This window comes from Camelus bactrianus, chromosome 18 (assembly GCF_048773025.1).
Source record: "Camelus bactrianus isolate YW-2024 breed Bactrian camel chromosome 18, ASM4877302v1, whole genome shotgun sequence".
Lineage (NCBI taxonomy): Eukaryota > Metazoa > Chordata > Mammalia > Artiodactyla > Camelidae > Camelus > Camelus bactrianus.
This window is the reverse complement of record NC_133556.1, coordinates 7,849,160-7,877,072: the sequence shown is the minus strand read 5'-3', so window position 1 is coordinate 7,877,072 and position 27,913 is coordinate 7,849,160. Positions and strand designations below refer to the sequence as shown.

Below are 27,913 nucleotides of genomic sequence, written 5' to 3'. Positions count from 1 at the left end.
TCATGGCCGCTGTCATTTCCCGCTATGCCAGCCCTCGAATTGGCCTCCCCCGAGTCCGTCCGTAGTTCCTCCACGCTCTTCCCCAGCTCTGCTCGTGATCTGTCCATGGTACCATGGCTAGACTGATCTCGAAGCCCTGCCTTTGCTCAAGAATTTACAGTCGCTCTCACTGTCTTGTTTTCTGTTTATATTTCCTCTTCTCCATCTGCTTCCATCAAGGATGTGGAAGTGATTTATAATAAAAGGAGTCTCCTCCCTCCCTCATGGCAATGTGGCTGGAATAGACAGTGAATTGGGTGAGGACAGGGGACCTCCCCATCGTTTCCGAGTGTAAGCCAGTGCCCAGAACAGGGCCAGGGATGAGGTAGGCCCTCAAAAAATACTAACTGGGTGAGTGGAGGGATAAGCGGATGGATGAATGGCTGTGGCTCCTCTCTCCCAGGTGTACTGCGGAGCTTTCTCCTGCGTATTGATGGAGATGCCAGTGTTGGGTCTGATCTGTATTTTTTAAGATTATTCTAAGATGCAGTATGAACTTTTAGTAGGGTTTTAGTTGTCCATCTAGGTATGAAATTTTAAATGTTTCAAGTTCCTCCTGAAATGGATAGTTTATTCAATGATTAATTATTTTTTAATTGAAGAGGAAGAACCTATGTACTCGTTCCCCCCCCCCACCCCCCATCATAGTATTCTAAGTCTTTCTGGATATTTCTAGATCAGTTACCTGGATGTGAAACACATGAATAAATTTGTTTATTTAAAAAATTCTAATGAAATGAATTAAAGGGATCTCGTCTAACCTTGGAGTGTCTGTTGTGTCGGGTGTTTTCCATCTCATGTGATGAGCATAACACTGGGAGGCTGGTCGGCAAGGGGACCGAGGCTGAGTGATAAGGAATGTATGTGCCCCGGGTCCCGTGGTGTCAGGAGCATATCTGGGGTTTGAACCAAGGTCTTTTTGCCTACAAGGCCCATGTTCTTGTTCATGGCTCAGCTGGGTTTTATTTTAGGTTTGTTCAATTTCAAGGCCCCACACTCTCCTCAGCAAAATAAAAAACCACAGAAAGAACTAGCAGTTGAGAGAAGGACTCAGGGAGGCAGGTATTTGTACCAAAAAACAGTCAAGGGAAGCCATCGTGATGGAGGACAGAATCAGCTCAGAGCTTCCTGGAAGGTAAGGAAAGAAGAATGGGCTTGCACAGCAAATGTGACTGGAAAAAGGGAGCAGATTGGTTTATCACAAAAGGGAGCAGATCGGTTTATCACAAGCGCTTTTCCCTGGGGCTTCATGTGAGGGTCATTGAATGAGGTAGTGGCAGCAGCCTCTTTTCCCACCAGGTGTTTGCATGTGCCAGGCCCTCTTTGAGGCACCAGGACTGCCCTTGTGTGTGGACGAGATGAGGGTGGCTTAGGCCAGGGTGGAGGGAATGTTCTAAAGAACAGGAATATGACCACAGGTCATGCTTTTGGGGACCCCCTGGGGTAGAGGCAGAGACCTGCAGGCTCCCTTCTCATGCTGTAAGGGCAGATCTTTGAAGGATGGGACAAGAGGATAGACTCAGAGCAATGTATTTTACCAGGCAGGGGTCAAGCAGGAGATTCTGGGAGAGTGAGTGGGGGAGACCCTTTGCCGGAGGTGGGAGGCGGGCAGTCCACAGTGGAGGTCCTGAGCTTCTCAACCTCCTGTCCACTGAAATGTCTGCTATTTGGCCGTGAAAGTTGAAAAGCCTGGCTTGGCTTCTTGCCCCCTAGTGGGTGACCGTAGGCAGAGCCAAGAGTTCTCAGAAGGCAGCCTTGGTTCTGTTTAAATGCTTCTGGCTGAAGGGCCAGCATACTGCACCATCAAGTGTGGAGTGGGAGAGAGCCGGGAGCGTTTGTGGGTTCAGTCACCCAGCAAGTGTAATACTGAGCACTGTGTCTTGCCAGGCCTCTTGAGCACCAGGGCTACAGAAACACCAGGGACCTCCAGCCAGACACCAGCCCCTTCTGTGACACCAGGGCTTCTTTAATTTTGAGCAATGCTGTCACCTGATGGTGTAGTCAGGGTGTTACCTGCCAGCTGAACCCCAGGTCATGCAGTGAAGCAACTTCTATCTACAGCTTTGCCTTGGTCTAAAAATGTTGTGTGGGCATGCAAGAGGGCGACAAAGGGGCTCTGACACCAGCTGGTCTGTGTTTGAATCCGGGTTCTAACACTTGTCAGTTCCCCGACTTTGGACAAGACTCTAACCTCTGCTAGTGACGGCTCCTGCACCTCGGGGCATTGCTGTGAGGAGGAAATGGAATCGTAGAAAGTCAGAGTGCAGATACTTAATTCATGGTAATTGTTGGTACAATTAGTATTTATTAAGAAAAAAATAGATAAGGCAACTAGAAAATGATGGGGGGAGGTGGGGACCCCGGGATAAGGGTAGTGTGTGGCTGCTAGGGCTGTTTAGATTTCTCTAGAGTTTCCTGACATCCAGAGCAAAGACGGGAAAGCACATCAGGAATGGCGCGTGGCTGCTGGTGGGTACGAAGATTTCCTGTGGGGGGCGGGGTGATGAAAATGTTCTGGTATCAGCTGGTGGTGCTGCTCTCACAATGGGTGAATCTACCGAAAACCGCTGGGTTGTATACTTTTTAAACATTTTTTAATGGAGGTGCTGGGGCTTGAACCCAGGGCATGCTAAGCATGCGCTCTACTACTGAGCTATTACCCTGCCCCTGAATCGTACACTTTAAAATGGCGAATTCTGGGGCTGTGAATTATATCTCAGTTTGTAAAACTCCGATTTGTCAGTCACAAGTCCCTGAGCAGCTTGACCCCCACTAGTTCTGCTACCGAGTCCCATCACCTCGAGCGAGTTCTGCATACCTGCGGCAGACGTCTTTACTGCTCACGGCGTGTTTCTGTGTCCCCGCCCCGCCCCCCCCCATTCCTTCGCCCTCTTGAAGTTAACCTCAGCTAATGGCCTGCGAGTGGGAGTGATGTGTGTCACTTCTGGCCTGACACACATTTAGGGGCTGGGGCTGATCCTCCCCAGTCTCCTCCCCATCACAGCAACCCTGCAGGTGATGGGTGAAGACAGTGGCGTCCCAAGAAAAATGCTGCGTGAACCACTGAGTCCCCTTATGGAGGCCCAGAACCCAGAAGAGGCACCTGGCCTCCCCTGGACGTTGTGTCACTTATGTACCCTGTCACTTGGGGTGGAAGTCTGTGCTTAAAGGAGGACGCCTTTTCCCAGCACTGTGGCCTGGAGAAATGTCCTTGTGGCCCCTCCCGCTGGTGTGCTGGGTGATGTGGGCGTCATTTCTAACGGGGAGCCACAGCCTTTGCACTGGACCTCGAGCGTGTTCCCACTGCTTGCCGCAGCTGAGTGCGCAGCCCTGTCCATCAGAGGGAACATTAAACTCAGCCTCAAAGAGCATCTCGAGGGACCAAGTGTCCCTGTCTCGAGTAACAGCATGGTCTGATGTCAGGGCAGCTGACATCCTATCCCAGAGAGAATGTAGTCGGGCAATAAAAAGCTCTCATCCGCTAGTGATTTATTGCGCTATGCAGTCTTGTAAATGGTGTAATAATTGTGGATGCTTCTACAGACACCGTAAGATAGTCATCTGTCACCATAGGGTCTGATTCGTACCTGCTCATTCATGCTGTTGTGAACTTTTAATAACCCCACTCCCGAATCCTACAGTTTAAAGCATGGTGTGACCCTGTGGGCTGAGATCACAGAGATGACCTTCAGCGGGTGCTCGATACATGTTTGATTGTCACTGGCCTTTAATACGTGGCTGTGGCCTGATGTCAAGGCGACTGCAGAGCTGGGAATCAAAACCATGTCATCTGAGGCCCAAGCATGACGACATCCTGGCCTGACCTCATGATAAAATCTGACCCCTCGGAAAGTGGATGCCCACATCTCTGGGTGCAGAGGTACTGCCCAGAGGAGCCTCGTGTGGCTTCCTGGTCCTCACTTTCTGGCAAAGCGCCTGTATCTTTGCTGAGTGACACAGCCTACTGTGGGCTGAATCCGGGGTGACCAACCAGCATGAGGACCAGCTGAGACCATTGTGACATTGTGAACCAGGAGTTGGGCGACCCCCTGTCCTCTTCAGCAGGTAGCCAGTGATGGCTAGGGTTGCAACAGGATGTAACGGAGAGGGTCTTGCACGACGGCCCTTAAATCTCCTTCTTTGAGTTGCTGGCTGTGGGATCTTCTGTAATTTTCTGGTTCCTTCAGTCTTTGAGTCTGTGTCTGTAAAATGGGTGACTTAATATTTATCTAAATAGGCTTACTGTGAGAATCAAAAGTAAGAGCTTGTATCAAATGATGCTTGCACATGGCAGGTGTGGGGTTGATGCTGGTTCCCCTCACTCGCCTTCTGCTTCGTGAGCAGGCTGCGCACACAGTACTGATTAGGACCTCGCAGGCCTTTCTCCTCCAGTTCTCTGTGCCTGTTTTTGGAGACCCAAGGGCACTCACCCTTGTTTCTTGGAGGTTTTGAGGAATCCAGGTCATCGGACCTCTATTCAGCACTGGCCAGAGAAGCACAAAGTTGAATAAGACATGATTCTTAATCCTCACACGTTCATAACCAGGTGAGAGAAGCAGATGTGGACGTAACAGACTGGAACCCAAGGCAGATGCTGCCACCGAGCGTGAATATGAGGCAGGGAGAGGAGGTTTTATGTAGAAAGCGGCACTTGAGTTAATTTGTGAAGATGGAGCTTCAGTGGCTACAAAAAGGAAGGACCATCCTTAGGAGGGAAAACAGTGATGCAGAACATGCAGCAGCGTGTAAGGTGTGTCAGGGGAGCTTGATGGGAAGGCCTCACATAAGGATGCTACGGGCTTTTTAAAAAAAAAAAATTTTAATTTTTAAACCAAGTTTTGACTTACATAAAAGTTGCAAAAATGGTACAAAGAGTTTCCTTAAGTTTCTCACTCAGCTTCCCCTGATCATCACATCTTACAAAATTATAATAAAATGATCAAGAACAGGCAAATAAGACTGGCACAATATCATTAATTAAAAAAATTAAAAAGCAGATAGTCAATACTTTAGGCTTTGTGGGCCCTAAGATCTCTGTCACAACTACCTGACTCTGGTTTTAGGAAGAAAGCAGCATAGGTCATCTGTGAATGAATGAGCGTGACTGTGTCCCAGTAAAAATTTGTTTTCAGAAATAGTTAGCAGGCTGGGCTTGGCCTGCTGACCATAGCTGGCCAACCCCTGGACTAAACTCCATCCCTTATTAGAACTTTACTAGGTCTTTCCGCCCATGTCTTCTCTCTGCCCCACAGCCCCATCCAGGACCCGCCTTGCATTGAGTTGTCCTGTCTCAGTCCCCTCCAGTCCGTGCCAGTTCACTCCCCTCTGATTACCTTGATGCTTTTGGAGAGCTGGTCAGTTATCCTGTTGAATGTCCTTCAGTTTGGGTTTGACTGATGCTGCCTTGTGATTGGAGCGAGGTTACGCATTTGTGGCAAGAACACCTCATAATTGGTGGTGTGTCCTTCTCAGTGCCTTGTCTTCGGAGGTTGACTGCTGGTGATGTCTAACTGGACCTCTTGGTGAGGGTGGTGACTGCAGGGTTTCTCTGCTGTGAAGTTTCGACTTTTCCCTTTGTAGTAAGTATCTTGGGGGAGATCCTTTGAGACTGTGTAACTCCAGTCTCCCCCCGCCGGCCCCCACCCCCGGGGACTTCGTGCTCACTAATTTCAGCACGTCCATTGGCGGATCTTACCTGCCGCAGTTCTTACTGTGGTATTTGTCAGACGATAACTCTCTATTTTCCTCTTTCCTTCTGCATTTATTAGTTGGACTTCTACTGTGAGGAGGAGTTGTTCTTTCTCTCCCGTTTATTATTTCATTATTTATATCTGGACTCAGGGATAGTTATTTGTTCTATGGTTAAAAATCCATAGCTCCACTAGCAGTGAGCAATCCAAAGAGGAAATTAAAAAACAATTTCATTGACAGTGGCATCAAAAAGAATTAAATACTTAGGAATACATTTAAACAAGGAGGGGTAAGACTTTTACACTGAAAACTTCAAAACATCTCTGAAAGGAACTAAAGAAGACTTAACAACCCCCCACCCCAAAGCAACAATGCACAGATATAATGCAGTCTTCATAGAAATCCCAAGAACTTTTTATGCACAAATGGAAAAGCTTATTCTAAAATTCTTATGGAATTGCAGGGAACCCAAATAACCAAAACAATCTTGAAAAAGAACAAAATTGGAAGACTCATATTTACTGATTTCAAAGCTTACTTTTAAGCTATAGTAATTAAGACAGTGTGGTACCATTGTAAGGACAGACAATGACTGGGTCAATGGAATAGGATTGAGACTCCAGAACCTAATTCATACATATATGGCTAATTGATTCTTGACAAGGGTGCCAAGGCCATTCAATAGCGAAAAAATAGTGCTGGGAAAACTGGATATCCATCCATATGCAAAAGAGTGAAGCTGGACCCTTATCTCATGCTATATACAAAAATCAACTCAGGATGGATCAAAGATGTAAATGTAAGAGCTAAAACTATAAAACTCTTACAATAAAACATGGAGGTTAAGGGGGAGGGTATAGCTCAAGTGGTAGAGTGCATGCTTAGCATATACAAGGTCCTGGGTTCAATCCCCAGTACCTCCTCGAAAAATAACCTAGTTACCTTCCCTCCCCAAAATAAAAAGTTAAAAAAAAAAACTTAGGGGTTAATCTTCATGACCTTGGATTTGGCAGTAGTTTCTTAGATATGACACAAAAATCACAAGCAATGAAAGAAAAGAAACATAAATTGGGCTATTATGGACTGAATGTTTGTGTCCCCCTAAAATTTACATGTTGAAATCCTAATCCCCAATATGATGGTATTAGGTGGGAACTTTGGTTGGTAATTGGGTCATGAGGGTGGAACCCTTGTGAATGGGATTAGTGCCCTTGTCAGAAGAGACCTCTAAGAGCTTGCTTCCTCTCTGCCCTCTGCCATGTGCCTGTTCGAGGAAGCAGTTGTCTATAGGCCAGGTAGGGGGCTCTCACCAGACACTGGATCTACTACTGGGGCCTTGAACTCGGACTTCCCAGCCTCCAAACTAGGAGAAATACTTGTTGTTTTAAGCTACCTAGTCTCTGCTATTTGTTATAACGGCCCAAGCTAAGACATAGACTTTGTCAAAAATTAAAAACTTTTTATGCATCGAAGGACACAACCAAGAGAGTGAAAAGACAGCTCACATAATGGGAGAAAGTATTTGCAAATTATATATTTGATTAAGGTCAAATATCATAACTCATAACTCAAAGGTCAAAACTCATAACTCAACAAGAAACAACCCAATTAAAAAATGAATAAAGGACCTGAATAGATATTTTTCCAAAGAGATACAAATAGGCAACAAGCACATTAATATTGGTGAGAATGTGGAGAAATTGGAACCCTGGTACGTTGCTGGTGGGAATGTAAAGGGGTGCTTTTGCTGTGGAAGCTGGGTTGGCATTTCCTCACTACATCAAGCATGGAATTCCCATATGACCCAGCAATTCCATTTCTAGGTCTGTACCCAGAAGAATTGAAAGCAGGTACTCAAACAAATACCTGTATGTGAATGCAGCAGCATTATTTATAATAGCCAAAAAGTAGAAACAACCTAAATATCTATCATCTAATGAATGGGTAAATAAAATGTGGTATATCCACACAGTGGAATGTTAGTTCTGCCATAAAAAGGAATGTTATTCCACCAAAAAAGCTGATGCAGGCTACAGCATGGATGAACATTAAACACCTCATGCTGTGTGAAAGAAGCCAGTCACAAAGGACCACTTATTGTATGATTCCATTGATATGAATTGTCCATAATAGACAAATTCACAGAGACAGAAAGTAGGTTAGTGGTTGCAGGGGCTGAGCCATGAGGAATGACTGCTTAATGGGTACAGTGTTTTTTGGGGCAGATGATAGAAAACGTCTGGACTAGATTGTGATGATGGTTGTGCAATATTTTGAATGCACTTACTGCACCTTTAAATGGTAAAATGGCAAATTTTACATTATGTGTACTTTACCACAATTTTTTTAAAAAAAAAAACTTGAAAATGACTACCTCCCCCCAACCCAATAATATCATTATTTGGTTGTTGAAATTGTTCTAGCTTTAGCCACTAGGAACTCCTTCACGTTGTCTCCTGGTTCTTTTGATAGCCCCATCTTTCCCGGAGCATTTCCTTCATTTATAGCACCACAGGATGTTCCAGGCTCATCTGTTGCTTTTCATGCCCCATCCCTGGCTTCCCCTCCCCCTACCCCCAGCCCTCCAAACTGACACACAGCTTTTGTTGTTGTGTTGTGAAAATATCACAAAGAAGTCTGAGGAATGATCTGGCATCTTGCTGTTTCTGTAGCTGGATAACGTAGATCTTATTCGTCAGCCTGCTGAACTTGTCCTTTTTCAAAAACATAGATACCATCCAAAATTTTTCTGATATCTTTTATTTAGCTGCTGTGGCTTGCTGAATCCAAGCAGCTGAATTTGGTACATGTTCACTGCCGTTTCAAGAGTGAACTCATCTTCTGGGCTTGAGATCACAAACAAACCTCTTCTGAACCCTGCGTATGGATTTTTTGCCCAAGAAATTTCAGATTTCAACAAGAGCACCATTCTCCTGAGTGATGACATGAATGGGGAATGAGCATACTCAGACCTCGTCTTGTAACAAAAGCTGAGAGTAACACCCTTGGTCACTGTACGTGCCTGCAGAAAGGAGGCGGGATGGGACAGACGCGGGGAGTTCTAGTCCTCATACAGACCCTTTCCCTTCCGAGAAGATCAGATTTGTCCAGAACTTTTGGGTGTCTCCAGATCATGTTTCTCTAAACTCTTAAGGAAATCCAGGGGCTCTGGGGAGTCACCTAGACCGGATTCCTTGCACCCTCCTAGTTTCAGCAGACCCAGAACACAAAGCACAAGACAGAGCACCAGTTAACAACTTTTCTCTTTTTGCAGGTATCACTCCGGCCACATCTGTTGTCTCATAGAATTTCAGCATCAGCCCCTAGGAGGTAGTAATATTATCCTGGTTTTACACATGAAGATACTGAGGCTCAGAGATTTTAAGATTTGTGCACGTGTGAGTGCGTAAATATCACGGCATACGGCATTTAAACACATGAACTGTTTTCAGACAGATTGTGTATAAATGATTATTCGTACTTTCTCAGGACTCTGGTCCTGCTGTCTGAGTCACCCACTCCCTGCCCCAGCAGCTTTCACACCGACAAGGGCTCCAGGGACAGAAGGGTATGTAGTGAGTGACTCGCAGCAGGTGGAGAGCTGAGAGGTGGCACTGGTGTGTCCCCAGGCTGTGGTCCCCAGGTTGGTATGTGGTTGTCACCCTGGGCCAGCACCCCCACTGCACACCTTTCCCCCGAATGCCACAGAGGGTCTCGTCTACCAGGAGTGGTTTCCATGGTAGTGAGCACCTCACCCATCTCTCCAGTTTTCCCTCTGTCCTCCTCTCTGGGGCACAGACTTCGTGGCGTCCCTGGACTCCTTACTGATTCTTGTATGTAGGGCCTATTCCTGCCTTGTTTCCCTCCCAGGCTGCTCTGGACACAGTGCTTTGTGGAGTTGCTCCCTCCACCCCGGGTTAGCAGTTATGTCTTGTGGAGGAAAAGCTGTAGAGAAATGTTGAAAATAAATTGCTTTTTGGAAAATGATTTGACAGTGAGTCAAAAGCCTTAAAATAATTATTCCCTTTGATTTGTAAATATTTTTGAGATATATTCAGAAACTCTATTTTCAGAAAATAATCAGAGGTGCACAAAAGCTTATCTTGAAACAATATCAATCATGTTTATCATGGCATTGTTTGTAATAGTGAAGATACTGAATAAACCACTCTGCAGTCATAGACTGGAAGAACATTTGAGATTTTATAATGTGCACTATTTAATAAATGAAAAAAGTGGGACAAAATTATATGTAGTATAAAACAAGTAATATTGAAAATAAATATGTTTTATGATATACACATAAAACAGCTAGGACAAAAACAAATAGGTGTTTGGGTTATGTTTTCTTTAACTTTGTGGGGTTTGTTTGGTTTGGTTTGGTTTGGTTTTGGTAGAAGTACTGGGGACTGAACTCAGGACTTCATGCATGTTAAGCATGCGCTGTACCATGGAGCTATACCCACCCCCAACTTTGTTTTTAAATTTAGCATATTTTCTTTAATAAGCATGTATTTATTTTTTAACTTTTTATTTTGAAATAGTTTCAGATTTACAGAAAAGTTACAAAAATAATGCAAAGAATTTTTGAATACTCTTTAAGCAGATTCCTCAATTGTTAACATGTTACCATGTTTACTTTATCACTTTCTCTGTCCCTCTCGCTCTTTTTAAAAATTGAAGTGTAACTGACCTACAACTCTATATTAATTCTGGGTACACAACATAATGATTTGATGTTTCAAATTACATTACAAAATGATCACCATGGTAAGCCTAGTTACCATCTGTCACCATACACAATTGTAATGTTGGCTTTATTCCCCATGCTGTATATTTCATCTCCACGACTCATTTATTTTGTTACTGGAAATTGGTTCCTCTTAATTTCCCTCCATTATTTCATTCATCTCCCCATGCCCCTCCCCTCTGGCAACTACCTGGTTGTGAGTATTTCTGTTTTGTTCTATAGATTCCACATATAAGTGAAATCATATGATGTTTGTTTTTATCTATCTGACTTAACTTCACTCAGTATAGTACCCGCTTGGCCCATCTATGTTGTCACAAATGGCAAGACTTCATTCTTTCTCAAGGCTGAGTAATATTCCATTGTATATATACCACATCTTCTGTATCCATTTACCTATCGATGGGCGTTTTATTTTGCTTTCATATCTTGGCTATTGTAAATAATGCTACAGTGAACATAGGGGTGAACATATTTTTTTTAGTGTTTTTATTTTCTTTGGAAAAATACCCAAAAGTGGTATTGTTGGATCATACGGTATTTCTGTTTTTAATTTTTTAAGGAACCTCCATTACTGTTTTCCCTAGTGGTTGCACCAATTTTCATTCCCACCAGCAGTGCACCAGAGTTCTCTTTTCTCCACATCCTCGCCAACATTTGTCTCTGTATTTTTTTAATCATGTTTTTTCCTGACCTCTTTGAAAATAAGTTGCACATATGGTGCTCATTTACTCCAAAGTACTTCAGTACTTCTTTTCAGAAATTCAAGGACGTTTTCTTACATTGCCATAGTGTAATAATCAATCAGGAAATTAACATTGATATACTACATTGTCTAATCATAGCATTTATTCAGATTTGCCACTAGTGTATTTTATAGCAAAAGAAAAATCCTCCCCCACCACCTCCGGTCCAAGATTGCATTTAGCTGTAACCACTCTTTAGTTCCCTTTGATCTGGATTAATCCTCCAGTCTCTCTTTATCTTTCATTACCTTGACATTTCTCAAAAAGTCAGACCATCTCTTTATAGAATGCCCCTCGGTGTGGATTTGTCTGATGTTTCTTCATGATAAGATTCAGATTATATGTTTTTTGGCAGGATATCACAGAAACGGTATTTTGTCCTTAGAGCGCCGTGTTAGTTGGCAGGTGATGTCTCTTTGTTCCAGTCTTGGACTTAGATCCCTTGGTTACAGTGGCATCAGCCAGGTTCTCCACCATGAATTTCTGTTTCTCTGTATGTAATCAATGAGTTTCTCATCACACTTTCACCCCTGACGTTTTAGCATTCATGATTCTTGTCTGAAACAGTTATTACTGTGGGGATTGCCAATTGGTGATTTTCTAAGTCCTCCATTCCTTCTACATTTATTAGCTGGCATTCTGCTCTAAGGAAGAACTTTCCCTTCTCACCCTTTTGTTTATTTGTATCAGTGTTGACTCTGGCGCTATTCTTTTATCCTGTGGGTTATAATCTGTCGCTAATGGTGTTTATTTTGATGTTCAAATGGTCTCAGATTTCCCCGGTGGTAGACTCCTATGTCCTTTAAACATGTCCCTGTCATTCTTCAAGCCCTTACTCTTGGGCACAGCAAAGAGACCCAGGTTCACCACTACTTTCCCTGCCCTTCTTCTTGAGTCAGCCATTTCCCCAAGGGGTCCTGGTTCCTTTTGATGGAGAATAGTGTTTAGAAATCAAGACCTGGTGCTGGATGACTCCTTGCTTCTGGAGGATCATTACTTCTAAGCCCTCTCAACAGACAAAATTAGGAAATACACACAAGTACATACACGTTTCTAGATCTCTCTTTATACAGTAAGAAACCGTTGTGTATACTGATACCTCCAGTTTCAGTCCAGCCCACAGTGTTCATTCCCCAGTCGCTCTTCCATATTTGTACCTCCCTTCTTCAGCAGCAAGAAATCCAGCCCCCATGTATTTAATTTCAGAATTAACACATGAATACCAATTATCTCGTTGTAAAGGACAGGCAAAGCCAAGGTGCCTTTAGACCCCCACCACCCCTTTCGTATTCTAGGCATTTCCTAGAGGAAATCTCTATTGTGTATACATCCTCCTGGATCATTTTTCTGTAGAAATATATAATTTTTCTTCTATTGCATTAATGATTTCATAAAGAGAATGTAACTTTCTTTTTTAATATATCTTGGCAGTCTTTCTATGAGAGTACCATTAGTTCCATATAATTATTTTTTAACTTCTGCATAGCATTCCATTGGAACTGAAAACATAAGCATACAGTTTGGGGCTGGGACAAGCAGTGCTGGGCTCAGTGAGAAGCACAGTCCAAGAAGAGAGTTACCAGACCCAAGGGTCTGGGAATTTTTTTCCTCTTAAGAAAACAACTTTAAAAATATTTTTCTAGGGGGAGGGGAAAGCCTAGGGGTAGAGTGTGTGCCTGGCATGCACAAGGTCCTGGGTTCAATCCCCAGCACCTCCACTAAATAAATAAATAAATAAATAAATAAAAACCTAATTACCTCCCCCCCAATTTTTAAAAAAATTTCTCATTATGTAAATAACACCTATTATTTATTTATTTATTTATTTTTAATATTTTTATTGACGTATGTCAGTTTACAATGTTGTGTCTATTTCTGGTGTACAGCACAATGCTTCAGTCATATAGAAACATACATATATTCGTTTTCATGTTCCTTTTCACCATAAGTTACTATAAGATATTGAATGTAATTCCCTGTGCTATACAGATTAAACTTGTTGTTTATCTAACACAGTAATTATTTTAAAAGAAGCAAATAATATGTTAAAAGTAAAGTGGAAAAAATTAGAATCTCACCTCTGAGACAATATTTTGGTGATCCTTTCACAATCAGCTTACACATATACACAAGTAAGTTATTTTCACATCACGGGGACCAGAGGACACATGCTGTTGTATTGAAGATACTTATTTTGCAGTGTAACTTACATATAGTAAAGTGTGCAATCTTTAATGAACAGCTTGATGACTTTTTACATAAACTTCCCTGTAACTACCGCCCCAGATAAAATACTGTACCTTGTCAGCATGTCAAAGCTTCCGTTATGTCTCCTCCTCCATTCATGATCCTTGACCCAAAGGTAGCCACTGTTCTGACCTCTGTCACCGTAGATTGCTTTTGCTGGTTCTTGAGCTTCAGCTTTCAGTGGAATTGTACAATAAGTTACTCCTGTGTTCAGCCTCCCTGGTTCAGCATTATGTCTGTGCGATCTATTCGTGTTACTGCATGCAGTAATTCATTCTTGTGCATGGCCATGGGTACTTAATACTTTTTGCTGTTGTTTACTTCTTGTCATTCAGAATTCTTCCCGGTAGTAACAGCTACATTTATTACAGTACATACTCTGTGCTAGGCACAGTTCTAAACCCTTTACGAGCTCAGCTTGTTTAATCCTCACAATAACCCAGTGAAGTGGGTCCTATTATTATAATGACAGTCCATGACTCTGTCAGGTTGAAGAAGTTCCCTGTTATTCCTAGTTTACTGAGTTTTTTCATCATGAATGGATATTGAATTTTGTCAGGTGCCGTTTCTCCATCTACTGATGGTCACGTGAGTTTTTTAAAGCCTGTTATATAGAGGATTACATTGATATTTGGATATTGAACTAACCTTGAATTCTGGAGAAAACACCACTTGATCATGACATAGTATCCTTTTTACATATTGTTCAATTTGATTTCCTAATATTTTAGAAGATTTTTGCATCTGTGTTCATGAGGTGTGTTAGTCTGTAGTCTTTTTTGTACCGTCTCTGCCTGGTTTTGGTATCGGGATAATACAGGCCTCATAAAAGAGTTGGGAAGTATTCTATTTTCTGAAAAAATTTGTGCCAAATTGGTATAATTTCTTCTTTAAGCATTTAGCAGAATTTGCCACTGAAGCTGTCTGCTCCTGGAATCCACTTTTGGTGAAGGTTTTAACTACTAATTTGAATTATTTCAGGGAACTCTTCAGCTTATCTATTTTTCTTGGGTGAGCTCTGATGATTTGTGTTAAGAAATTTGTCCATTTCCTCTAAGTTATCAAATGTTGATGTAAAGTTGTTCCTAATTTCCCATGTTACCCTTTTAATGTCTGTAGACTCTAATGATGGCCCCCTTTTCATTTCCCTGTATCAGTGATTTATGTCTTTTCTTCCTGATCAATCTGCTTGAGGCTGATCTATTTGAAGGCAATGTATGTATTAAGAGTTACAAAAATTCAAATGGAGTCGAGAATTTGAGGATTTTTTTTTAAGAGAAAGCTTTTTGTTTAAAGATGCTTTCCTTAATATTATTTAAGGAGGAGATCAGATGGACCTCAGAAACAGACACACGTTTTAATTCAAGCTCCACCACTCACCAGCGGTGTGACCTCAGGCAAACCACCTAAACCCCCCTGAGCACTGATGTCATCCTTAGAAGGAGATAGTAGTAACTCCAGGGTGAAACGGCTGAGACACTGACATGCACCACAGAAGGGCCCAGCCCTGGTGCCTGCTTATAGTGGTCACCCATGCATCTGTTACTCACAGTGAGAAATCTGAACCAACTCTGCCAAAATTGCCTGCGTGTGGAGTGTTCCCGAGCTTCTCTGGGGCTCCCGCTCGCTTCTCCTCCCCTCAGTTCCCACAGCACTTTGTCAACGTTTATTTCATAGCATTTCTCACATTTGACCGCAGTGTCTTCTGTGTTTCCTTGACCAGATCGTGCACGTGTGCACAGCCAGGCCATGGTGTTCTCATCTTTTCTTCCTGGTGCCCATATATATTTAAATGATCAATTATAATTTAGTAACTGCAGAACAGGAAAGTAATCAAATAAGATCAGTGGCCTGTCCCACAGCCAAAGAAAATATCACTATAAAGGATCCTCTAGCAACGTGAAAAACTGTTTTACAAAATAGAGTACATTTTATCTGCTTTTTGTATGAGTGTATGTAGGTGTGTGTAAGGTATTCAGATATGGAAAAAATGATGGGAGGCTCTAGAGAGAAAATAGCGATGTGGGTAGATGGCCTCTGGCCTGACCTTTTTTGTCCTTTAAGAGAAACACTGGAGCAGAGTCAGCCTGGGATGCGAGGGGGTGAGCCCCTGTCACTGGAGGCTGTACCGGCAGAGGCTGGGATCGCTCGGCACAAAGGACTGTCGTGGTTCCCGATTGGGAGGCCTGAGGCAGGCATTCCTTCTCCCCTGGGCCTCAGTTTACAGGTACCGAGCCCTCCCTCTCGGGGCCGGAAGGAGCAGTGAGGTGCCATCAGGGAGCAGTACCTTGCATCCGCGCAGACTGAGTTGGGTTCTCAAAGACATAACGCAGACGTGGGGATGGTGTGCTTGGGGGGCCTGTAGACTCATTTACCCCTGAACATGCTCCTCGTTAAGGCTGAAAGCCCGGCTCTGCTGGAAGCACAGAGTGTTCTTGGAACCAGTTTCTTAACCAAAGTAGTTAGAGCTTCCCCCTTTCCTGCCTTTTTCAGAGTCTGCCCTGAGCCTCCCCGTTTCTCTTCCTCTTTTCCCGAGTCCTTAGGATGTGCCCTGGACCACGTATCACTGTGTCACTGTCTGCCTTTGTTTTCCATAGCTCTTGTCCAATGTGAAGTAGGAGTGTGTGTCTGAGTGTGTGTCTGTGTCTGTGTGTATTTCAAAGGGCTCAGTGAAAGAAGGTCCAGGAATTAGTGGTGCAGTATTAACTCAGGTCAGAGACCAGGGATTTTCCTCCCGGTGTTGTCACCAATCAGCCGGTTCAGCTCACTGAGCATTAATTTGGCGGGTCTATGTCCCAGGCCCCTGGGGTCATGAAACCCAGTGCACCTAGCCTTCTGTTGACCCATCTCCAGTGATGCGGGGCTGTGGCTCATAACAGCTCATTTCACTTTTAAGCACCTTTGTCGGAAAGTTCTTCTGGGGAAGTGTGTGAGTCTCTATCCTCTGTCACCAGGCCCCACTTCTACACTTTGGGGCCTCCCCCCTCCTGTTTTTTGACAACCTTATAAAGGAGTCAGCTGCCTCTGAATCTCCTTCTCTTTAGGGTAAACCTCTCTTGTTCCTTTACAGTAAGCTTCTCATGTGACATGTTTTGGGGACCACACCATCCTGGGGACCCTTTCTGATTGTCTTCCAGTTTGTCTTTGATGCTGACCGCGGAGCCCATTTGTAGCTCTGTTAATGGGTCCTTAGTACAGATTCACTTTGGGGAGGCCCTGTTGGCTCCGGCCCATCCCATCCCCTTCTCTGTGAAAGGGAGGCGGCTGCAGCATCTGTGCCGCAGGCTTGCTGTGTGGATGAGCCGGGTGAACGGTAACAGGCCCTGCCGGAGCTGGGGGGTTCGAATTCTCTCTCATCAGACTGTCACCCCTTATTCCCGCTGATGCACTGGAGGCAGGAGCAGACTTCAGAACAGCTCTGCCCAGAACTTAAGTAAACCAAGGCGGGTCCTCCAGCTTGGAGCTTCTCTTTCCCACATTCATATCCAAGGCTAATGAAGGCAAAGACGTGGTCAGAGGGTGAGCCCTATGAACTCATGTTAGGAAAGCCTGGTCCTTCCTCCTGGGTCTCTCCTTTACTCTCACGCTGCTACCACCCTGACAGCATTTCTGACCCTGGGTGTGTGGGGTTTCCCCCACCAAGCAATTCTCTGTGACACCAGCTAGTATCCTACAATTTAACTCAGTCCTGACACTATCTACATGGAGATATGGTCAGATCCCACAGGTTAAGGGCTCAGTCCCGCAAGACTGCTCCCCCTACCCCCACTGCAGATGCCAGTCACAAGACCAGGTTGTCAACCTGTGCTTCTGACCGATTGGCTGTAAATGGGGGTTCCCACAACCCCCTCCTTGGGTTTGATTAATCTGTTAGAGCAGCTCACAGAACTTGGGAAAACATTTACTTATGTTTATCAGTTCATCAAAAAATATAATGAAAAGATACATGGGTGAGGTCTGGGAGGATCCTGAGCCCAGGAGCTTCTGTCCCCGTAGCGTTAGGGTCACATCTTAGAACATAGATGTGGTCCCAACCTGGAAGCTCTCTGAGCTCCGTACTTCTGGATTTTATGGAGGCTTCCTCACATAGGTATGATCAACTCCATTATTAACTCCATTTCCAGCCCCTCTCCCCTCTTTCGAGAACAGAGTTGGGGCAGGTACTGAAAACTCCAAGCTTCTCATCATGGCGTGGTCGTCATGGTAACCAGCCCATCCCACCCAGAGTTGCATTCGAACAGAAGATGCTCCTGATGCTCTTATCACATAGGAAATTACAAGAGTTTTAGGAGCTCTGTGCCAGGAACTTGCCTGGTGCAAACTTTCAGTCATGCTACTAAGTTATACTCTCAGAATGTCCCAGAGTATGTATTGTTCAGTCCAGGTGGCCAAAGCCCTGGGGAGGCTGACAGAAACAAGCCCGCGTGGCTGTCCATGACAGGCAGCAGTTTGGGCGATCAGCCCCTCTGGGGCTTTGTCAGCAACATTTGTGCTGAGTAATGCTAGCTCTTCTCTCCAAGTCACACTTTCACAGATCCAGCTCCGCTGGATGCCTTCCTCTTTCACATCATTGCATCAGACACAGTGCCAGTCATGTGTTTCCAGATCCCACCTATAATATGCCCTGTTAAGTGGGGGAAAGGTTGTCAGCTGGGGCATTTGGGCATCTGCTATGGTACATTGGCCAGAGCATGTTCTAGTCTCGGATGTCTTGGTCACGGCTCCGTGACTGTACTGATAATGTGGGTGCAGGCACTGTTCAGGGTTACCGCCCTATGATGTACTTCTAATCATGCCACACCCTCGCCTTGTAATCACCGCTGCCCAGGGCCCTAAGACCTTAGACACGCAGAGGGCTCCTGGGCCCTTCGCACATGGATCTTGGTCTCTTTGAAAAGGCTCATCTCTTCCCTGCCACCCTTAGACCCCCACACACAAAAGTATCCTGTCATAGCTCTCCTGAGTCACACCCGATCCTGTAACTACTGCTCTTTTGTGGTTTATGTCTTGGCACATGCTTCCTCTATCTGGAACTTCTCTTACCTTCCTTGTCTGACTGTTGGACTCTGGCCATTTTTCTCGACTCAGTTCAGAGGTTGACCCCTGGTGACCCTTCTTTGACTGACTGGACCGTCTTATCTTCTTCCTTAAAGCTCCATTTCCCCCTCCGCCTGGCCTCCCCACTGTGCTGTGCCTATTGGGATATGCCTGCAAATGACAGCAATGCGTTGGCACCCTCCATCCCCCACCAGTGTGATGGCAGAGGAGGTCTGACAGAAGAGAGAATTTAAATAAGATTTAGAGTGTTATAATACTCAAAATGTTCAGGATACAGTAAAAAAATCACTCACCATACTAAGAACTGGGAACGTCTCAACTTGAGTGAGAAGACAGTCATACAAGATATAAAGAAGAGCCAAACAGACATCTTAGAACTGAAAAATACTGTAACAAAAAGATGAAATAAAAACAAAACCCAGTGGATGGCAGGCACCACAGCAGAATGGAGACAACAGAGGAAATCTCCAGTAAACTTGAAGACAGAAGAGTAGAACTTACCCAGTCTAAACCACAGAGAGAAACTGGATCACTAAAACTGAACAGAGCCCAGGGACTTGTGGAACTAATAACAAAACACATTTATGTTGTCATGGTCCCAAAAGGAGAGGAGAAAGAGGGTAGGGCTGAGAAACTATTTGAAGAAATAATGACTAAAAAATTCCCAAACCTACCGAGTCAAGAAGCTGAGTGAACTCCAAGTAGAATAAACCCAAAGAAAGCCACACCAGTCTTGTCTCACTTTGAATGATCAGCTCTGTGGACACGCTCACCACTGGGGAATCTGTACCAGCTGCTCTTTTGAGCAGCACTGTCGAGTAGGCCACCAGGGGAGGCCTTTTTCCCTGGGCATCTCAGGCTCTGGAGGATGAACTGCGAGACAAGAGCAGGCTTGGTTTCCCTGTGGCTTTTCCCTCGTCCTGAAGCCACTGAACGTTGGCAGAGTTTTGTGACCCTGAGCAGACTCTGCTCGCACTGCTGCTGGGGGCGGAGGGTCATCTGGGCTTCCTGGAGGTGACAGCGACTGTTTGCCTGGGCCTTGTGCATGCTGAAGGGGCCACCTGAATCTCTTGCTAGCTTCCTTCCTTTCTGTTGCTGCATCTGTAACCAGCTCCCTGTGATGTCAGTGCCGGCTCTGATGATCAGTCATTTACTGACCAGAAGTTACGTACAGCAAAGGCAAAGCTGCAGACATTTCCTGGAGGAGGACTTTACACTCCAGTGTTGTAAACAGTCAGATGGAGAAAGGGCCCTTTTGTCCTTGCCTTGGTTGCCCTTTCAGAGCTGACCAAACCCCCTCCATGCCCTCGGCCCTGGGTGGCCAGCAATTTGTACAGCCTGCTCAGCTGCACAAATCGGGCTGCCTGCTGAATCCGGTGCGGGCCCTGGAGGTGATGTCCTTGGCCTTCGACATCAGTGGGAACTGGCCAGTGATGAAATTCAAGAGGAATAGCGCCTGTCTGTCTATCTGCGCCCTTTTCCGGATGCACGTTGTCATTTATGATAAAAATGAAAAGTTACACACAGACCTAATTTATAGTAAAAGATCAGATCATATCTGCTCTCTTTGGGGAGGGGGAGACCTTCTTGGCTGGTCTTTCAATGCACCCCCTTTTTCCATACCCTGACTTTACGGAGAAGGATATAAAAGCCTGCTGCCAGTAAGCAGTTTGCCCAGTTAGTGGCAGAGTTGTCCCTCAGGGCACCATAGCCGACGCTCAGAGGTGCTGAGGGAGAGTCCACATCTGTCCACCTTACTGCCACTTGGGGTGCTTCTCAGTATCAACGTGAGATCTTTGACATTCCTTCTGATACTTTGTGTCTTTGCAAAGCTGGGTTTTCAGTGGTTGGATCTGGTCACTACCTAACTGCATCTGTTAGGTGTTTCTCTTGGCCTAGGGATACCATGAAAATTTTACTGAGTTGCCAGGGCTCCGTGAGTTGAGAAAGTTTGGAAACGTGTGTCCTGGAGGATTACCATGTGCGCACACTCCCAGCCTCAAAGTTCTTTTCATTGTGCATGCTTCGTGTTTGGTTCATGCATCTTTCACATCCTGTGCTCCGTGTTGAATTCGCTGGCTCCCTTCATTCATTCCACGGGGCGTTATCAAGCACTAGATTATGTGCCAGAAAAGTGTGACCCCCGGAAGTGACGGTCGAGCTGAGGTCTGAAGGCTGAGCAGGAAGCAGGTAGGGGAAGAGCAGCCCCAGCACATGTGAGTGCCCTGAGCAGGGATGGAGACACAGCCTGGAGAGACTGGTGGGCGTGTTTGTGTGTGATGGGGGTTTAAGTGAGGTCGAAATAATGGTTTAACAGCTTTTCAGGGCTTCAGCCCGGAGGCGTGCTGCTCTGGATCCTACTGGGAATCCCAGTGGGTAGTGTAAGGTTAAGGTGTTCCCTCCCAGGTTGATGCCCTCCTTTGCCAGCCTGCCAGTCCTACCTTCCCACCACGTGGCAGATACAGAGGTGCCTCTGGGACTGTCCTTCCTTCAGGAGCTCACACAGAGCAGGGGGGAGACACATGTCCGCTTGGTCCCCCCACTTAGCTGGGTACTGAGCGCAGCCCCCCCCAGGAAGCTGGCGCCCCTTTCTAGTCTTATCACAGGTGAGCTGCTTATCCCTTGGAGCTTCTGACTCTCCGTTGTTGAGAAGATGATGGCCAGGGTCCCTCCCAGAGCCCCTCTGCAGCTCTTTCTGTCTGACATTTCATGCCTGAGTCAGAGCTGCTGGGGACATTCTTGGATCTGTTGAGACCCAGGTCTGAATGCCGGGGGCCTCAGGACCTGCTGCAGGGAGTCAGGCACGCTCCCAGTAGCCAGCGCCTGGTTGTCTCCGCGGCGGGGCAGGAAGTCGTGGGGTCCGACTCTGGGCTCGAAGAGAGAGGCCTGAGAGGCGGCAGGAAGCAGCAAGTGCAGGTGTTCGAGACAGAGGGAGAGTGGGGACTAGTGGACGTAGCCTCAGACTGTCATAATCACGTGCCCATGTTGTGCTTTTCAGATTAGAAAACCGCTGTGATTTGTGTGCTGCGCTTTGCCAGCCCAGCTGCGCTAGAATCCTGTGCTCACTTATTCAACAAGTTGCTGTTGGATGCTCCTTATCTGCCCTTGTGGGCTAACCACGTAGTCAGAGAGATAGTCAGCGGGGAATGTGTAACATAACATCAGCTAGTGATCAGGGCTGTGATGGGGGAAGGGCAGGGAGAGTGACCAGATACTGCCTTGAGGCCAAGTCGCCCTGAGATGGCGAGTTCTGTGTGGAGACCTGAATGAAGTGAGGGAGAGAACCCTGTAGATAGCTAGAAGAGCATCCAGATAGCTGTGTTAACATGTGCAAAGGCCGTGAGGCACAAGCAGGCCTAGAGGCTTGAGTAAAGGAGGCCAGTGTGACCGGTGAGTGTGAGGAAAGGAGAGATAGTGAGAAACGTGGTGGGAGTGGTATCCAGGGGCCAGACCGACTGGGGCATATCAACCAGGTAAGGACTTTAGATTCTGTGCTGAGTGTGACATGAAGCCTTTGAGGGTTTTGATTAGGGAGGTAACGTGGTCTGAGTTACTTTTTGAAAGGCTCCCTCTGCTACTGTGCAGAGAACAGCCCGTTAGGTGTCCGTTGCAGGGCCTGGTGGCTTGAGCCTCACGTTGTTAGAGAGAATAGGGGAAGAATGGGGTCGTGTGAAGGCCGACATACAGCCCTTCCCTGTGCAGCACCAGCACCTTAGACTCCTCCTCCAGGGCTGAGCTTTCTCTTCTGAGCTGTGTGGTCAAGAAAGAGTCACTTAGCCTGGTGGGCATTGGTGCCCAGTCAGTACAGTAAGGGTGCCGGGCGGCCCAAGTCAGACAGGAGCGGTGTTCACTGACTGCCTTGTTGTGAGGGGCACCAGCTGGGCCCTCCCGTGTCAGAACATTGACCCTGAGCAGCACCCCCAGCTGCTTCCATCTGGGCCCCTAATTCTGTGGGACAAGGTCCCATGTCTCTGTTTCCATGGAAGAAGGCTTGTGACAGATGACACAGTCAGAGTTAGACATAAGGACGTGACTTAAGTTCAATAAATATTAAATGTGTCTTTAGGTTAATAGTTAAATATAAACAGTATTCTCTGGGCACTAGAGTTAAGTTTGTCCTTTAATGTTCAGGTGTCTAAAAGGATAAGTTGGGATGATCTCAGTCAGGAACTCAGCCATTCAGAGAGCACCTCCTATTGATCACGAAGCAGAGAGCCAGGCTTGAGGACCCATCCTGAACTGCCCATTCCTGGCAGGTTGCACAGGATGGTAGGGCCAATGCCCCGAGCCCTCAGATGCTGGGATAAAGTCCTAGCTGCAGGGGCCTGCCCTGTGGTTTCCTGGAGGAAGTGACAGCTAACGGAAGTCAGATATTTGGTAATCTCCCATTGCCTGAGTGGCTGAGCTCTGACTAAGATGTTTCTGACCAAGTCTGGGGCCATGGCTGCAATGAGAGCAGCCCACATGGCGAGAACAGTGATTGCAAAAGGGCCTGATGCAGATTCCAGGGCCGAGCCAGTGATGAGAGGCAGGAGTGCACCGCTGGGGTTTCAGGGACTCTCAGCTCAGCCTTCATTGACTCAGACCAAATCTGATACCTGCCAGGTTCCCATGGTGGGAGGACCAGTGAGCAGTTCTTTCAAGGGGACTAACTAGGCTGGTGTGGTGGGGGCTCCCCAGGACCACCCTCTGGGTCAGCAAGTCAGCAGGACTCATAGGACTCAGATAAGCTACTTTACTCCCAGTTATGGTTTATTATGGCAGAAGGAAACAAACTGAAATCAGCAAAGGAAAAGACTCCATAGGACAGAGTCCCGGAGGAAGGAGGCACAAGCTTCCAGTTGTCCTCTGCCAGGGGAGTGAGACAGCAGCGCTCAATTCTCCCGGTAACCACTTGTGGCAACGTGTATGAAGTGTTCCCCACCAGGGAAGCCCACACAAGCCTTGGTGTCCAGGGTGTTTATTGGGAATCAACCTTGTAGGCATGGGGCACCCATGGGTCTCAGCTCACTGATGCAGTCTCCAGCACCCCAGAGGTCAGACCAGTATGATGGGATTCAGAGCCCTGGGTGTTCCCCTAAATCAGACCATTAGCATGGATCTATATGACCCAAGGTGTCAGATATATGGAGACACTCTTTTCAGGTGGCACATTCCAAGGGCTCACAGGTTACTTCCCGGGAGCTGTCCAAGGGCCAGTCCTGAAGACCTTTGAAATGTGCAGAGGTTGGGGCATCCCAGGCTGGCCGCACAGCAGGGGAAAGGATTTGCTGTGAAGTGGCCCCTCTCATGTGGAAGCTCCCCCTCTACTGGGCCCTAGAGGGGATAGGGGATGCTAGTACTGGGAGTCTGTGGCTTCCATTCTCTGTGTTCTTGGGGGGCCCAGTCCTAGCTCCAGCCCAGGTACAGCAGGGCTGCGCTGATGCCAGAGGGCCACATGCTAATTTAGTTCCAGGCCAAGGCTGTAGCTGCGTCCTAACGGGGGCCTTGCTGAACCGGCAGCCCCGGTCCCCGGTCCTCTGCCGGTTGCTGCGGCCCCTGGGGCATGAGGCCAGGACCAAAGCCTTCAGGAGATTCCCCAAGAGTCCTGAGGCGGACCCTGCTCTTCCCTGCTGACGTCTGTCATTTCTCTCTCCCGACAGTTTCGCAGTCAACATGGGGGACTCCAGCGTGGATGCCGGTGCCACTGCGGCTGAGACAGTGACGGAAGAGGTGTCCCTCTTCAGCACAATGGACATGATCCTGTTTTCTCTCATTGTGGGTCTCCTGACCTACTGGTTCTTCTTCAGGAAGAAAAAAGAAGAAATCCCTGAGTTCACCAAAATTCAGCCCATGTAAGTGACACCACCCAGGCCCCTCTCGAGCCTGTCCGTCTCTGCTGTCCCAACAGTGCCGTGCTTGGGCCTCGGGCAGGAGCGAGCCGGCTGGGCGACGCGGGGTCCCTTGCAGCTGGGCTGAGCCTGGGGGTTTGCCTCTTTGGTGGACCCTGCTGCGGGTCTACCTCGGCAGTCCCTTATGTTTACACCGCACCTCGCTGTGTTCAAGGTCCTTTGGTACCTGGTTCTCATTGAGGCTTCACAGCACCCGTTCAGAGTAGAAGGCACCAGGTACAGATAGGTAACCCGACGCTCAGGGCAGGGAAGGGTCGGCCCTTTAAAGGTCGTCAGCACCAGGCAGAGCTGGAGCCGGCACACACGCGATACCTCACTCCAGACCCCAGATCTTTCCGTTTTGTGAGCAGATGGGCTCACAGAGGCTCTGTCCACCGGGCCAGGTCGCTTCTTGGCACAATCCTTTCAGTCCTTTTCATCACTGACAAGGAGAGAGTCGCATTTGGTGCTAATATGTCCCTGTCACCTAACACTTGCTCATTTCTCTTTGTAAATGAGGAGAGCAACCTGGAGCTTAGAGCTCTGGGGAGTGACAGCATATGAGGAAAACTCAGTCCTCACCCCGAGCACTTCTGTGACCAGGTGTGTGAGGAAGACTCCACAAGTAATTCTCCAAATCTCCGGACACCAGGTGGGTCTGACACTATCTCCCTGGAGTTAGCATCAGATCCCCCAGGTTAAGGGCTCAGTCCCACGAGACCACCCACCACCCTCTTCAGACAACAATCACAAGTCCAGGTGTCACTGACCAGCTAAATCAGAGGTTCCCATCACCCCTCCTCAGGTTTGATTAACTTGCCAGAGTGGCTCACAGAACTCAGGAAAACATGCTGCTTACTAGATGACCAGTTTATTATAAGGGGCACAGCTCAGGAATAGCCCAGTGGAAGAGATGCATCGGACAAGGTGTAGGGAAGGGATGTGGAGCTTCCATGCCCACTGAGGGTGCCATCCTCCCTGCATCTCCATGTGTCCAGCAACCGTGAAACTCTCCAAACCCCATCCTTTGGGGTTTTTATGGAGGTGCCGTTAACGTAGGTGTAATTGATTAAATCATTGGCCGCTGGGGATTAAATCAACCTCCAGCCCCTCTCCCCTCCCCGGAGATCAGTAACCCTGAATGGAGGCAGTAACCCTGCCCTCATGGGGCTTGTGGGTATTAAATGGGGTGATCTTTCTGATGTCACCTGGCACTGGGCTTGCCACGTGGTAGCTGTTCAGTGTTTGCATCAGAAAGTATTTTGTACCCAGCAATACGCAGGTGTGCAAAGTTGGCCTTTACATTAAAGAAGCTAAGAAGTCAGGATGTTGAAAGGTAATTTTTAAAAATGATTTGTGAAATGTTTCCACGTGCATTTATCTAATCTGGGCCTCTCTGCATGCAACAGCAGTGCCAGCCCAGCAGGGTGAGCGGCCTCCCTGTTCATTGTGGAGGGGGAGGCCAGGCAGCCAGGAGACACAGGCTCTGGGAACTCTTAAGAAGGAATCCCCCTTGGGAGAGATCAGGAAGGTGTGCGACGGGAGGTGGGGCCACACGCCGAGGCTTCGAGGGCTCTGCCAGCAGAGGGCCAGAGGGAGGCTGGGAGGCTGGGCCGGTGAGCTGGAGTCCAGCCTGTTGCAGCTGGGGTGCAGCAGGTACCCTCCTGTGGTGGGAAAGTAGTTTTGGTGAAAATGATGGCACTCAAGATAAGGTGACCAGTTCTCAGGCCCCAGGTTACAGTGGCCCCACGTTGCCCTGTGTGTAAGATGGAGGTGGCCCCCCACCCCGGGGTGAGGACCGGCTGTGCCTGGGGGTGTGTGGGGCCGCCATTCTGCCCGTCCCGAGCTCTCTGGCCTTGCAGGGTAGACTGGAAACTCCTCTATTGGGAGCCCCTGTATTTTGTAGATTCCAATTGTCCATCTTTGCCAGCATCCTGGAACTCTGTTTCCCTCTTCATGATCCTAAAGTTTTAACCCTATTTTAAATCTCTTTCTCGTCCCTCATTATATCATGTTGAATACCCTGTGCCAGGGGTTTTATGTGTTCGCTACACAGAGGAAACTTTCATAGCACAGGGGTTAGGTTCTAGGCCCTGACACTGGGTAACAAAGGTTTGAATCCTGACTGTGTTACGTCTTAATTTGTGACATTTGCCCTTACTTAATCTTTGGAGTCCATGTCCTCAGTTGCAAATTGGAGGTAATAATAGAACTTACCTCATGGGTAAAAATTAAATGGTATGATCCACTGTAGGGCTGTTTGCCTGGGGCCTGGTGCAGGATGAGCCCTCAAATGGCATGCATTTACCCTTATTATTAATATCATTTCCAGTCTTACAAGAGCCCTTGAGGGACACCATTGTTAACCTCGTTTTGCAGAGTAGAAAGCTGCGGTGCTAGAGACTGAGGAGTTTGCCCAAGGCCGCCTGAAGTACAGGTAGTAGAGCTGCCTTTTGAACCGAGATCTGCAGACCCCACATCCCATGATCTCCCCACTCTGCCAGGCCGCCTTTGGTCTCTTAAGATGTAGTTAATATCCCTATTTCAGAGGTGAGAAAACTGAGATTCAGCGAGGTCACCTGAGCCCCAAGCCTGGGCCTCCTGCTGTGAACCCCGCTTGCATGTTCAGTGAGCACAGGTGGATTCAGCCATGGCCCAGAGCCTCCCTTACCCCCAGGTCGCTGGAGCAATTTGTGTGGGACTACATAGGCCTGGGCTTCCATCCAGAATTCTCACCATGATCTTTGGTGGCCTCTAGTTGGTGTTTTAAGGCCTTAGCCACCTGGATGGTGAGTCCAAACCTTTGGGTATGGATGGTATTTAAAAACCAAGCCAAAGGGAGCAACTGTACCTGACAAGCAGGCACTTGGAATAGCACAGAGGCACAGGACACACATACGCTGCCCCGACCCTGGGCTTCTAGGTGCAGGGGCCCCAGGAGGAGCCCCTGTGTCCGCAGGTGAACCTCCCAGGTGTGCTGGCCTCTGGGGCCCTTACCACCCTCTGGATTTGGCCCCAGGACCTCAGGAGCCTGGAAGCTGTCTCTGCTGCTGCCGTCCACACGTGGCTGACGAAGATGCCACCTGTAGACCCGCTGAGCCTGGACTGCTCTCAGGACGGATCAGCGTCCGTCCAGAGGACACTTGAAGCAGCCTTTGCCCTCACGGGCGGGGAGGGGTGGGGCTTAATACACCAGTCAGAGTAGCCTTTGCCCTAATTCTCCCCCGGACAGATTCTAGCTCAGGAGTGACCTCATGTTCCGTTGTGGGAATGAACCATCATTAATTCATTCTAACAATGATGGCCCTTTAGACGACTTCCAGCCTGGGGCACTGTTACCAACAGTCCTGCAGGGAACATTCTAGTACATGTGGACGTGGTTCCCTATGGACGCAGTATTGTTAGGTGTTAGATGTGGAATTGGGAACTGACAGATTTCCAGCGTGCTTGTCCTGGCGTACAGTCCCACCCCCAGCAGGTGGGGTTTCAGTTGCTTCCCGTTCTCATCAACA

At 47.2% G+C, this 27,913-nt stretch overlaps 1 protein-coding gene across 3 annotated transcripts in view; it reads left to right on the top strand.

Annotated features, from left to right (window-relative positions):
• Window positions 1–27,913, top strand: part of POR (cytochrome p450 oxidoreductase) — a 52,846-nt gene that overhangs the window by 6,404 nt on the left and 18,529 nt on the right. For all 3 annotated transcript variants that reach the window (XM_074345879.1, XM_074345882.1, XM_074345880.1), the window contains exon 2: window positions 24,174–24,365. In XM_074345879.1, the coding sequence (XP_074201980.1) occupies window positions 24,187–24,365 (179 nt within the window). In that variant the 5' untranslated portion in view covers window positions 24,174–24,186. The remainder of the gene's footprint in view (window positions 1–24,173; window positions 24,366–27,913) is intronic.